The 14627-nt window shown below is 39.4% G+C and overlaps 1 protein-coding gene across 3 annotated transcripts in view; it reads right to left on the reverse strand.

The window, feature by feature from the left end:
* Positions 1-1712: 1712 nt before the first annotated feature.
* The window catches only part of SBNO1 (strawberry notch homolog 1), a 38226-nt gene continuing 25311 nt past the window's right edge, over positions 1713-14627 (reverse strand). For 2 of the 3 annotated variants that reach the window (XM_072879627.1, XM_072879626.1), the window contains 12 exons: positions 14093-14228; positions 13552-13664; positions 13380-13451; positions 12802-12901; positions 12194-12268; positions 11789-11935; positions 11614-11708; positions 11311-11403; positions 10702-10839; positions 9908-9984; positions 8933-9126; positions 1713-7978 (listed from right to left, as the gene is read on the reverse strand). In XM_072879627.1, the coding sequence (XP_072735728.1) occupies positions 7836-7978; positions 8933-9126; positions 9908-9984; positions 10702-10839; positions 11311-11403; positions 11614-11708; positions 11789-11935; positions 12194-12268; positions 12802-12901; positions 13380-13451; positions 13552-13664; positions 14093-14228 (1383 nt within the window). In that variant the 3' untranslated portion in view covers positions 1713-7835. The remainder of the gene's footprint in view (positions 7979-8932; positions 9127-9907; positions 9985-10701; positions 10840-11310; positions 11404-11613; positions 11709-11788; positions 11936-12193; positions 12269-12801; positions 12902-13379; positions 13452-13551; positions 13665-14092; positions 14229-14627) is intronic. The other variant, XM_072879625.1, reaches the window with a different exon arrangement.

Below are 14627 nucleotides of genomic sequence, written 5' to 3' on the forward strand. Positions count from 1 at the left end.
ACAAAAGCAAAGAGAGGAGGCCGCGGAGTCCCCCCAAGTCTCTCTGGAGCGGACACGCTGTGAGCCTTCCCTGCGGAGCCGCTGGCCAGCCAGCCGCCCTGGTGGACTCTGCAGCCTGGCAGCCGCCGTGCCGACCCCGTCCGGGGCTCTACGTGTGCGCACAGAAAGGGAGGGACAATCCCGGATGTGAAGGATTTACAGCCCTGGCAGACGCTTGTCACAGGAGATAGCGTCGTCTGTAATTTAAATAGTGCAGTCTGAGGCTGAGGCTTGCCAGCGATCGAACGCGGTGCAGCTGAGGCACAAGCCGAAGGCAGAGCCCCCAAGGCTCTGAAGTGTGGTCCACCTGCCCAAAAGGGCCATGGCATCCTCCCCTCCCCAGGAGCACGCAGGCCTGGGACATGCTTTTCTCTTGCCGGGGAAGGGAGAAAACACCAGTGTTTTGCTCAAGTCCACCCTGGAAAGCAGCAAAGGGCCAGTGGGACGCACATGGCTCAGCAGCCACCTTGCAGCCCCGAAGCCCAGGCTGGGGATGGGAAAACTGGGGGGCCCCTCACAAAAGCAGGCGGGACCTGCTGACAGGAGCATCCCGATCCCGAGCGCCGCCTGTGCAAAGCAGCAGTGCCTGCTCCCAAAGCCCAGTTCTCCTGCACGGAGAGGGTAACGCTGGGGATGGTTTGCAGAGACCAGCTGCAGGCTCAGATCTCCACTGTTCCATTGTTCACATCTACGTTTTTCTTCACTCCAAGTAACTTCAGGGGAGATCTTACCCAGGAGTAATTAAATCACTTGCACCCTGGTTTATGATTTAACTTAAGTCACTCTGGCTAAGCTGATACAGATCTCTGTTTCATGCCCTGCAATTCATTGTATATTTAGCAGGCACAGTCAGTTCTTCCAGTTTATAAACATGGAAGGAAGGAACGTATAAACCAGACCTGGACTTCCAAAGGTAGAAGCCGTCAGGTCACAAGCTGACTCCCTGGCATTTTTAAGGTGTATTATTTACATATTGGAAAAAAGCCAACCAAAACCTCACTTAAGACATTTCTCCCTTACTTACAGAACAAAGTCTACTGCTTTATGAAGATGGTAACTAAATTCTGAGGTTTGGGCATCTTAATTTATTACTGAGAACTTGGCATCATCACCTTTGCAGATTTGGGGAAAATGAGACTAAAAGTCAACATAAAATGATTCACAAAAATAAGATTATGTTAGCCTGTTTATCCCAAACTAGCTCTTGGGACAAAGGAAAGATACTTGCATGCTATGCGTAGAATATGAAGAAGAGGATACTTTCCAATCTCGACACAGTTTTTATAAACTCTCCTCCCTTTTTTAAGATCATTACAATTAGCATTCAAAGAATGTTATGAATCTGCTCTTAACTACCAATAAAGCCAGTTTAATTAACCAATGAAAGTAACCAGGTTAAGTGCCAGGTATTTAAATGGATTGAAAGAAAAGATGTTTGGATTATTACAACATGCCTTCTACTACTCTGAAGGATCCTAAAATGGAGCGACAACAAATATGTTTAATGTATGCAGAAGTATTGCTGAAAGGCGTTCCAGTATAAACAACTTATGTGGGTAAGTTCCACAATAGAAAATTAAAAGGGAAAAAACCCCCAAAGTAGTAGTTGGTTTAATTTATTTAACATTTTTTTACCAAAAAAAAAAAAGAACTCAATACAGAATTCATCATGTTCCACAGTTTGTCATTTTTGTGAGTATAAATCTTTCTAAACATTGCTGTAATGTTTTATTGCCGGGCACTCGGAGTTCTGCCACTTTGTACGAGGACAGTTGGCATGCACAGGTATTGCCTGCTCACATGGAGAACGCAGGGACACGCAGTGCAACACTGCGCTGGAGGATGAAGTCTTTGAGGTTGGCAAAGGTTTCGAATTAGGGCAGGCAATACAAGGAACACGTACGATTCATCTTAAATGTTATGCATCTTTGGAATTCTGACACGTTGGACTGATAAAGGTGTAGACTGAAGAAGTACTAATAGCAAAGCCCTACTTTAAAAAAACAGCGTATTCTTTGCGCAGAGGTAGTCTCGCAGCAAAAGTTATTGCAGGGGTGCGGCACAGCCCCTCCACAGGATTGCTGGAAGATGCTGAGGCAGTGAACACCCACCTCAAATAAAATTCAGTAGGCCGTGGGACTTTATGTCAATGAGTGAAAAATAAATGACTTGGCAAATAAAAATGCCATTATGCCCCTGGAATGAATCTGGCATTTTACTGGTCATCCTCTCCAAATCAGAAAGTAGATACATAAATATGTATGCAATCAGAAATGTCAGTAGAAACGTCTCTTTATCCTTCCCAGTGCAAATGAAGTATAGGGAAACTACTCTTCCGCAGGTGACCTGTCTCACTAAAGTTACGCCCTAGGTGCAACTAAGTTCAGCAACACTAACCAACTTAGTTCTTACAAAATAAAACTTAACACATGTTGATTCAGGTATTTAGGCACTGCTGGACTTTTATAAACAAAACACATTGCTTAAATCCGAATGTATTTCTATATTGTTTAAGCTGCCTGCTTAAGTGCACGAGATCCATTACTTTCAGTCTGTCCTCTCAGCACAGACGTCTTTCTGCTGGAAGGAGCTGTCAGCATCCCTTGCACATGCGGCGTGCAGTTCTGCAAAACCTGCAGTACCACTTCACGACTCAGCAGGTGAAAAATTCCTTACGTGAGTTTTGGCCTCAGCTTAAACCTGTCCAGTTCCTATTCTTGAATCTTATTTCTGCCTCAAACTTTGTCCACTCAGAAATTTTGGACCAATTAAGAAACAGTGAAACACATCAAAATCAAGTAAGTTCTTGCTAGGTTTTTACTTATCACTCTTTAGCATAAGCTTTTAGAAACAATCTGTCCTCAGCTGTTGTAATTGTGGCTGAGAAACACTGGTATTTCCAGTCTTTTCTTTCCCCCTTCATGTTTTTCTCCTTAAAAAGAGAGTTGTTGCTTTTCAAATTCAATATACAACCTAAGCAGCAAACGAGGCCAACGCTGCTCGCAGCTGAAGCGTCAGCCCTCGAGGTTTCCCATGTCATTCTGCACTCAGGCATGTTTGCGGTTGCGTTACTTTATTACTTCTGCCAACTTTGTCAGTCTTTACCATGAGAGTCTGACACACAGAACCATACACTGCAGCTGCCAGCACATGACAAAACCGCCTCCATTATTTCTCCACATTCATTGTTAAAGCTTGTATTGACCACAGAAACTACCAGAAGTGTTTTGTTGCTATTTGCAGCTGGACGCTTCTTGCAATGACTCTCCAGTCAACGGACTTTGCAAACCACTTAATTCAATTCAGGAAACAACTGTACGGACACAGTCCTTCCCAGCAAGAGAAGGGCAAAACCTGTGAGAGAACTGCTGGAAGCTTAAGGGCTAAATAAGAGACAGACAATTCAGGGGATTTCTCATTAATCTATAACTTTGATATAAATATATAGGTATTGTTACCTGACAATTAAAAATATGCACCATTTTTTCAAAGGTGAGAAAGTTCCATTACCTCTGTTTTGCATTTAGACATTACGTGAAGCTCAAAACTTTCCCAGGAAATACTCTACAACAGATGCATCTTTTCTACTCTCAAGTTACCTGCCTTTCTAGAGTGCCTTTAAGACAGTTACCATTAAATATAAATGTAGCAATCATACTTCTACATGTTAGGACAGTGGGTAGGTCCTATTGCTGATGCATGTAATTCTAGAACTTGTATTGTAGGAGCTCACTGAATGCTCAACTGGAGATACCAGTAAGTGGAAGAAAATGGAAATGTATCAGATTAAAGCTGAAGATCTGAAACGCACTGAAAAGACTAAAGAAAACAACCTACATGAAAATTCAAATATTTGTTTCTCTCTGATCCAGGCACTAAGAAGTGAATAGTACCAGTGACTGAAAGACATCAGGCATCAATTTCTCTCAAGAAAATGCATTATACACTAAAAATACAGAATAAACCCACATAGCATCAAAGGGATCATGGAAGACAGACAGTTGATAGTTTTGAAAAAAATGATGACAACATATAACATCTACAATGTATGCAGACATCCCTTGGAAGTTTTATATATGCTATATATATTTCAAAGTACACACAAACTGCCTGTTTGGCAGGTTGAGAAAATAGGAATACATCTTGGGAAGGTCATGAAGAAAAAAAAAAACACAAAGAAAAACAAGAGTTATTTACATTCAATAATTCAGTAGCCTTTAACATCTCTATATACATACATACTCTTTCTATATATGTACAGACTGCAATGGGATCCAAATGAAGCTTATTCCAAATGCAAAAGAAAAATACAAAAACCCCTTGATAATTCACTTGACAAATGTTTACAGGTTGCAGAGCTTTCTTCATTTACAAAGAAAATACTACACACTGACTAGACAACTAGCATCTTTAGGAAACTTTAAGTCCTTACAAGAGGCGCATGTTCCCAACGGACCATACAGCGATTAGAAAAAAATTGAAAACTTGCTGTGAGAGGGGGTTTTTAGTGGGTTATAATTGCATTTACTGTGTCAGACATATCTTAAGTATGAAACTAGTTAACAAGTCAAAATTTAGTCGCTGTCAAGGGACAGTTTAAATAAGAAAACCCAAAATTTTATCCCTTCAATTCCCAAGTCAACTTAAGCATGTATCTTCCCCTTCTACAGCATGCTTCCAAAACTCATGTGGTACAGAAATTACTACCATTTTACATTTAGCTTTGCCCCTGGTATCAGAGACATCTGTCCTTTATGAACTCTATATCCATTTCAGACGGTGATTTGTACGAAGCAGATCAATGCCCCCACAAGTAGGAAAAATACAGAGACCATTCTTGCCTAGCCTGGTAATTTATATTACACAACAATCGGTCTCTCCTTTTTCCTCCCTGTGAGGATGTTTGTCTTGTGGGCACAGTGCTGCAAGAGGATACCACATAGCTGTTCCTTATCCCATCCACTATACTATTTATATTCCTTTTCTCCCCCAAGCTTTATCAGCAGCTCACGCAAGGAACAAACTACTGCCAAAAAAACACACCCAAACCACCAAGCACAAATTTGCAAGAGAGAAAATGTTTCTGTAGCTTGAAGGCTAATTTTTTTTTTTTATGTTAACCTTTAAGATGTTATAACACTCCAGAGCTGTGGCTGCAGATGCGTTAGTAACCAAATGACAAAGCCAAGGCGTTGATGGTGGCAAGTAGCAGAGAGCAGGCAAAGGAGAGCAAGTGGGGGAATGGATTTCTGGAATGGGAACAGTTCTTATGGATCTCCTAAATACTATCAGGTTTTTTCCCCTCCAGGGGACAAAAGTCCACGGGAAGTTTAAGAGGGTGTGCATGAACGGCATACGCTATGGACTCCCAAAATAAAGTAGTGTGGTTTGGTTACCAATACAGAGAATATCCAATTCAGTATTTGCTCATCCCAACAACCAAAGTTAGCACAACAGACTGAGAAGAGCACTTAGGAACTGAAGTGTATTTAAATAATGACTTGTTTAAAAAAAAAAAAGGCAAAACAAACACTATTTGTGAACCTACCACTTCTAGAACCATCTTACTGAGGATTAACATCTAAAGTATTACGTTACCATCTCAGATGGTAGAAGTTTCTACATCAACTAATAATAATTTAAAAAAAAAAAGACAGCAAAGTCCACACGCAGCTTGCTGTTACTAGCAATTTGGTTCACTATCTGCTGCAATAGTAATCTGTCAACATACTTCTCAAAATCCCATTACTTTTCCTGGAATGGATGCCAAATACATCCAATGGTGGGTATGAAACACATGAACACCCTCCCCCACACCCTGGCTGTGGTCTACAGTTTTCCAGGGTGTAATCAGCTCCTACGGGTATTGCAGCACTCAGGCAAGCTTCCCGTTACTACCAGAGGATTAAAAAGCTCCCAACACACCTACCACCTGCATGACAAGTACTTTACAGAGATGTAGCAGGTGCTAAGGCAACAGGGAGCATGCCCATTTATTCTAGATCTGTATTTCCAGGTAGTCACAAGCATGTGCAGGGGATTCATCCCTTGACCATTTCAGACTGAGCTGAGGACAGCAGGCAGACTTCCTTCCCCAACAAGCACGTGCTCTGCTACCGCACTGGGGTGCCAGCGCAGGCAGCGTTAACAGAACCTCAAGCGAAGTAATTCACATAAGGGAGCTCGCTTCAGCCTGAAGTCGTGGAACTTCTGGCCCCATTACTTATGGAAAAACTCTTTATGACGCTTGAATCTGGCTCACTGAGTGTTTGCAGAAGTGACATACGCTACAGTGGACTGCTGCTCCAAGTCTGTCAGGTGAACCTTATGTAAAATATGCATCAAGGTTTAAACGCAGTTTACTTCTTGCCTCATTAATGAGTCCAACTGAAATAGTTGGACTGCAAGACAGAAGCCTGGTTAAAGCAGACTGGAACATGCCAACTCCTGTTGAATTCCAATTGTACAGACTTGTTAGTTTTTTTTTGGAATACAGTGATTGCCTAAACAAGACTCCACTTCTTGTTAGTACAATAACTTTTATTTGACATCTACAAGATCATTATCTTGTAGTTTTTTTGGACAGGTTTATACAATCTCAAATTTTCAATAGTGCAACCTGTGCAAGCAAGAAATGACAAACATTGTCCTTCACTTTCTTATAAACATCTACTATTATAGGCAAAACAAAACTTACCCATATTATAGATAAGTGACTATTCACATTTGTACATTACAATTTCTTTTAAACAGCTCCAGATAAACTCTACAATGTCTTACAACATATTAAACAGTATTCAAGTTACTGGGTAACAGAAACAGCACATACAGCGGAACCCTCAAGTGTTTCCCATTCTCTAATTTACAGCTCAAGTAAGGTTTCATCTTACAAGTGACAAATTAAATTACATTAATGAAGTAAAAAATATAAGATTGTATGCGAGATGGAAGTGAATTTGCACTTAAGTTTCCATAACCACCTCGGATTAAGGAAATGCTTCAATTTAAGGAAAATAGGCATCCAGCCATCTTTGCAGTACACATTAGGAATACCATTAATACATTAAAAATGAACTAATTTTAATTTAAGATGTTTATCACAAAAAGAACATGTTGTAGACTCAAATATATAACCCCCAGGAGAGAACCAGAAAAAAATGCAACACCTGGGTATAAACACTATAAAAATGCAATAACCAATGCTGTACAACTAAGATTGTGTTTCTCTCTGAATTCCTGTCTTGTGTGTTTATCCTGTCCATGCCCGTTTCCAAAGACATGCACTGTCAAACAGAAACTGGGAAGGAACCTGAATGCATGATGTGCAACCTCTAGGTTTCATGCTTTTATAAACTCATAAATTGAAGAGAAAAACCCAATATATATTTTCTATATATATACTCAATACATGCATTCAAGGATATCTCCCACAGCAATGGCATTGATGCACTGCATTAAACCCTGAGCACTGTATGACAAGTTAAAAATAAAGCCTGCTTGGGGATTTTCAAGCATTTTCAAACAAATTGTGGTTTGTAGCTTAAAAGGCCAAAAGTAAAAGCAAACAGGAAGCACTACAGAGAGCATAAGGAAAGACAGATGCACCACCATAAACAACTGCTGGCTTTCAGTTCTACCAACCTTTTTAGATCTCTTTATTCCCAAAGTATTTGAGAGCACACAACTGAACTGAAAAAGTTATATTTCTTTGGAATCTGTCCCTGATTTTTATGCAAGTGATATGCTTTTACAGCCTTTTCCTCAAACACCAAAGTCAACACCTGTAGTTTATCCTCTTATGCATTGTTGAAATTGGTGATGCTTTGCGGGTGATGCTGCTGCCATATCTGCTGCTGTTGTACTGCAAGCTGTTGAGACTGGTCTGATGTTGACAGGAGGTTTACAAGGGGCGATACACAATTTGCAGGAATGATCAAACCTGAAAACAGCAACAGATCAATTGTTTCATAAGCATGCAAGCAACTTGTTCATTAAAACCTCAGGCTGGTGGTTCCACCATTTAATTTATGCAACAGTCAACAGTGACCGTTTCCAGTGTCAAGTCTAATCAAGCACAGCTACAAGTTCTGCTTCTCAATAAAAGGTTTATCTTCAGAAGTCACTGAACCTTTAGGTCATGAAGCAGTAGAAAGAAGTTGCCATTTTGCCCCGAAGACAAATTTTATTCTTACGTTACCTGCTGCCACGTCAAACAAGAAGCAGCTACTTTTGCTTTTCTAGTCTCACAGAAGTTACACCACCATGAAAGTTTAAACATGAAAAACCTAGTTTCCACATCTTAGAAAACTGTTACTGGAGTAGGAGCTGCCATGATATTGCACATCCACAGGAAGTCCACATTAAAAAAAAAAGGAGATTTCAGCCTCTGGGGTACCTGCTATGAGGGCTTCACTAACAGGGTTAGCAACAAGAAATGACATAATCATCTTGAAGTCATTCTAAACTATTGATTACACGTTACTTTCAGTAGCTCAAAACCCATGAAAACAAGCATTTCAAGGGCTTACTATTCTTTGCCAGAAGTGGGGAAAAAAGTGGAGCCCTCATGGTTTCAAAGGTAGGTTGGCTGGAACAGGCCAAATATGACTGTTTTGTTCCTAGTAAATCAAAAGAACCAAAAGAATAAGTGTTCCAAAGCCCAGCTGAAAAAAATTTCTTCCTTCTTTAACCTGACTCAAAACAGTATTTGTACTACAAATATGAATTTCAACAGTTGTACTTCTGCCCCTCCCTAACATACACACTGACGAGCCTTTTCTCTTGTAAGCATCTTTATAAAGTCTCCTACGTGACTCTCAGCACGGAGTGACTTGTAAGTTAAAACTTCCTTCTACTCCAAGATGGAAATAAAGGAGCAAGACAAGCCACTTACCTACGATCCTCTGCCCGTCTTCTGTTCTTAGACGAACTATTTGCATTTTCACATTTGTACCACTCACAGAGGCTAGAACGCCTTCTACTTTTGTCCAGACGCTCAATACTGAACCACACAAGACATAGTATGTTCGACAACGGAGTCCCACTTCACAAACTAATCCCAAGCCTGCCTTCTTACAATTGCCTCTCCTGCAGCAGGGAGAAAAAAAGCTTTCAAAAGAATTCTGCAAACAAGAAGTATCAAACTAAATTAAAAATGAGACTTGAAGTTACTTAACATGTATTCAGAGTTGAGCAAGGGCTGCAAATACACAGGAAGGGGAGGATATTTTATCCACAGCATTCCTCTAATAGCAAAGCTTTGAGAAGCGTTGGCCTATTTAGGACCAGATCTTCAAAACGTACACACAGAGCTTTAAGCCAAAGACATCGCTCATTTAGATCACCCAAGAACCTGAATCTGTTACGTATGAAACTGTATCTGATCAATATATTTCAGAAGCTCCAATATTAATCTGAAACTTCTACCAGTTATGCTGTTCCTCAGGAATTAAGACATCAACTGCTGAGTTCAGACGCACTGTTAGAAGAGGTAGCACAAGAACAGCTGTTTCTGACACCTATCTCATCTCTACGTGAAGTACAAATGTTATTTTGGGGGGGGGAAATATTTAAACTATCCTACTACAATAATACATCAGATCAAGACACTTAAAGCACAAGCTACTCCTGGGTCATTATACTTCTCCTGGAGTGCAATTTATACATTAGCATTCATCTAATATATTAGGACTTTAAAGGGCAAGTGCCAAGCCTCATGTTTCCACTCAAAGGCTGGGTCATTTGACTGGTCATGGGACAATTTTTCTTAAGCAAGAAACACAAGATTTCACATGAGGAACAGAATAGTGATAAACCACTTTAGGTAAACAGTTTAGGTTAAAGCATCTACGTGCATACAAATACTGACCAATAAGCATGGGTGCAAGTATCCGCAGAAGAATTGTACTGCTCTAACCAGTGTGGCAGAGCATCTTCAGAAGGTACCTGGAAAAGTCATTCAACGTGGGAATAATAGTAAAACACATTAAGACTTGCATAGAACAAAAGCAATTTGGTCATTACTATGAGAAAAGAGGGAGCACCAACATTCTAATGGTGAAGAGAGGTACATTATCCTATAATTTCAGGCTATTCAATGGAAATGCCATCTCAAAGGATGAGCAACATGCTTGAACACAGCAGAGTCTCAGTAACGAGAATGGCAGAATCTCAGAGCTTTTCCAATAATCAACCCGATCCTCAGAGTTCCCTCAAGTTTTTACAAATTCAATGCTATAAAATTGTTTAAGTGTTAGATATCTTACCAGCCTCTAAACAAAATAATCCATTACAGTATTTAAAATGTCATCAGCAAACAGCTGAAGCTTCAGAATCGTTGCTTAGAATACACTGCACACAGCTGCTTATTTAAGAGCATGTTTGTACACCTTACACAGAAGCAAGACTCTTCCTTACTAGACCCTAAAGCCCCTTCATTTTATATTACCACACCACAGATTATTTATATTCAGAAAGCTTTAGATATAGGAATGCAGAAACCATGTAGACCCGCTTAAAAAGATCCAAATAAAAGCTCTGCTCTGGAAAAATAAGCCTAATTTTTTTACTTGCCAGAGTTATACACAAATACAAGAACTTTCTTTTTCTGGTATTTCTTTTAATTTTTTTAAAGTTTAAAACTAGCATAATTTTAATGGTTACCTTCTTATATTTCTTTTTCAGGTCTGCACATGTTTCTAGTTTGAGTTGTTTCCCAGTATTTGGTCTGTATACTAAAAAAAGCTTCTTTTTAGGATTCACTTCTTTTACTAGAATAGCAGTTTTCTTGTTATTTCTTATCTGGAAAAGAAAGACAAACCAAAAACTTCGTAAGTTTAAACATGCTGACAGTATCTACCTTAAGTGATTCCATACTGTGTTCTTTACAGAGTAATAGCATGCGTGCAGTAAGACAACCAGTAATAATAAGGACTGACACCTTTAGAAGACAGTACCACTAGTCTACATAACTTCACAACTTTTCCTTACAGTGAAAGCACCTGGTTTCTTGATGCATGTTTAAATAAGAGCTATTAATTTGGGCTCACATTCCTATCAGCAAATACCCTGAGCAGCTAAAAAGGAGTGCTTCATACTTGGCATCAGAAGCAAACTTAACATGAATTTTAATTTAAGATTGAAAGCATTTTGCAAAACTGAACAGTAATTAGTTTGAACAGTAAATTTTTCAGAGGAGACAGCATATTTGGTTAGCACCCCCCCCCCCCCCCCAATTCCCTGAACATAATCCAAGAGACAAGAGAATCTTACCTGTAATGATAAATAAAATCCATCATCTGGACCTGTCTGTTCTGCCCAGATCTTAGTTGCTTCGTCCCAAGACATTCCTCTCTCTACACTGATCTAGAAGACAGCCATGCAGGGGTATTTGAGAACAGGCTTTAGAGCAGTTACAGACATAGGAACTAAAGAACCATAGAACCAAATATTGCCCAGTGAAAGGCCTGGAACCTCCCCTCACTCAGCACATGCTTAGCTGATTGCCACATTTGAAAAACTTATTGGTGAGCAAGTTTTATTAGTTCATACAAAGAAGATACAGTATTAACTTACTGTGTATAGTTCTACATGTCCAGAGGTAGAATATCCGGGCGTTAAAAACTTCTTAACATCTGCCTTCCTTACTTTCTCATCTCCAGAGCCCAAATCTTAAGAGGAAAGGATAGAGTTATTCTGTTTCTCTCTTCTTACGTAAGTACAAGGAGTACTGAGAAATTTATGTACTCACCTAAGATGCCCATATCGTATCTTCCATTCTTTTTAGCATTTTGAATAACTGCATTTAACGTGTCAGAAAAGTACTGGAATAAAGCATTTTGCTGATGTACTTCCATACCAAGAATTCTATTCAGAAATTTCCCTATATTGTTATAATCTTAAAAAAGAATAAGAAATACACATATTAGGTCAACAAAGATTAAGTTTGATGACAACAAGCTCTCAATCAGTATTCAAAGTGTCTCAAAAAGACTACTTTAAATCCATTCTTTCAGAAATGAGGAAAACATTCTGAAGTTCTCCAAAAAGGTCACTTTTTAGATAGTTACAACTTCAGTTCTGTTGCTAGGAATCCACTATCATGATATATGATATTCCTAGCGACATTCTAAAGATACACTAAACACACAAATACCTTTATCAAGCGTTAGTATTCCAGATCTGTCTTCTACATTTATCAAGCCTACACCAATCAATCCCTGACGAACATCTGGGAAACAGAAATAAGTTAAGTCATAGCTGCTTTGCCATCTAAAAACAAACCAATGAATAACAGCTTGTCTAGCACTCTTGTTTCAGGAGCCGATTCTAAAACTTCTGACACCCCTCAATACATTACTTGCAATTTCTACCTAATACATCAGTAAGCAAGACAGAACTTTGCCTTCTGTCCTTCCAGAAAGCACAGGCAGGGAAAACCACTAATAGCACTATACATGAGCCCACAGGAGAACAAGATATTGCAACAGATAACGGGAAAATGAAGTTAAAGAACTGTATGGAACACTTTGGCCAAACAGATATAGAATACACCTCATATTGAGAGAGTTCACGTATCTTATTTCATATGTGAACTTCAACATTCAAGCAATGTGCATAGGAGTAACATCCAGTGAGAGCCTATCTGGGCCAGCTGATTGGTTTAAATAGTTACAATGTTTTCTAGGTCTAAAATTATTTGCATTTTCTGCATACTGGAGAACTATCAAAAAGTAGCAATTATATCCAGTGAATTATACTTACCTTTGAAGAAGTCTCCAGGAAAATCAGGAGGAGGCGAGACCATTGGGGAGTCTAAGTTCACAATGGATTTCATAACAATCTCTAAAGCATTTCTCCCATACTGCATAAGAAAGAGAAAGCTGCTCTAACAGTGTGATTCAGCATTTGTGCCTCTGCCCCAAGCACACATCATTTAACAAGCATTTGTAATTCACAATAAAACGTTTTTCTCTACAATAGTAAAGGGAACCAGTTATTAGCTTTTCAATTAGAAACTACACTATATAAACAGCCCAGTCTTAATTTCTAATTAGAATTGCCAAATTAATCTTTCAGTTGTGACTGAAAGGACACGTACCATTTACTTAAGTCTCAGATTGTTAGCAAATGCAGAAAAGTAATTTACACACATATGTGTAAACACACATTTCCATGTGGCTTTGCAAACAGCATTAAGAATGTTTTCTGACTATCTCAGAAAGAGGCCTCCCATCAGAAAGTAAAACACTTCACAGGAGATGGAAGAAATCCTTCCTCAACAGGCGATTTGTGGAATAAGCACCACAGCATGAGCTTTCCAACAGAAACAGAACAGTCACCTTGTTGTCAAAATTGAATCTGCTGAGGTCTCGAGTTTCCGTAGCCCGTCTGTCACCATGGGTGAGGGCTCCCTGTTAAGACACACCTTTGTAGTTACATCAAATTTTAAGAAAAATAAATCCAAGTTGTATTTTCTCAAATGAGGGATCAGACTTCTTGAAAGAATCTTACCAAGCTCTCCAGTCTTTTTGCAACTATAGAAGCAAATCTTTGCTCTCCTGCCAATTCAGAAATTAGGAACACATACTCTGGAGCAGTCACTTGGTTGGATCTATGAGTTCTTCCTGGATAATTAAGTAGAATCACGTATGTTAAATAAATTCCACTTCACTGAACATTTCTAATAAACTATGAATTGTGAAGAGTAAAGAAAAAAGCTAGAATTTAATCCTGCTGAAAATTAGTTTCTGCTGCAATACAGCTGATAGAAGGTAGTACACAAACGCTCTAGAGTTGTGGCAACTTTCGTAAAAACACTTGATACATGAAAAAAACCCCCTAAGCTGCAGTGTAACTTTGTTTGCTAGGTTTATTTTAAAACTTTCAAGACTATTAGCTATGACTATAGATAAAGCTGATTCTGTTCACAGGTAAAGGAGATTAGAAGGGTCCTTTGGAGGTTGCTTAGTCAATCTTATTTCCCATGACTTCACAGTAAATTCAGTTAGTATTACTGAGTATGCTAGGGGAAGGATACAAAGAACTTATTTACCAAACTGCTGTATTGCTCTATCCGCGCTCCACGGCAACTCCAGAGTCATGTGAACTCTCCGTCTCTGATTCTTAGCTCTACGGTCTGCTTGCAATGATATACCAGAGCTGGCAGCCTCCGAGATTATGGCAATGTTCTTTTAATAAGAAAGGAGTTGTTAGTTAGCAATAAATCCAAGATCAACCTTCAGTTTTCAGTTTCTAAAAAAATTTAATTTCACAATTATGACTAACATGGGTCTGGAATGGTTTCACTGTTATTTGGTCTTTGTATCATGGGAGGGATTGGGGGGGATAAAAACTGTAGTTCTCTTCATCAGAGTTAGAAATGCTAACGAGTTTTTTTTGAGTGAAAGGAGTGGTTTTTGCTTTACTTTTCGGTAACACCTTTCTGTACAAATGAAGAAAGGCAGTATGTTGCAGTCTTGCCATTCACAAGGGCAGGTTTCTCTGATGTTGGCCTGCACTTCAGAAAGAAAAAGAGAGGGACACAGGGAGACTTGCTCCGATAGCAAGCAACACAGAGGAGACAAAGT

The sequence above is a fragment of the Ciconia boyciana genome, chromosome 15 (assembly GCF_034638445.1).
Source record: "Ciconia boyciana chromosome 15, ASM3463844v1, whole genome shotgun sequence".
Lineage (NCBI taxonomy): Eukaryota > Metazoa > Chordata > Aves > Ciconiiformes > Ciconiidae > Ciconia > Ciconia boyciana.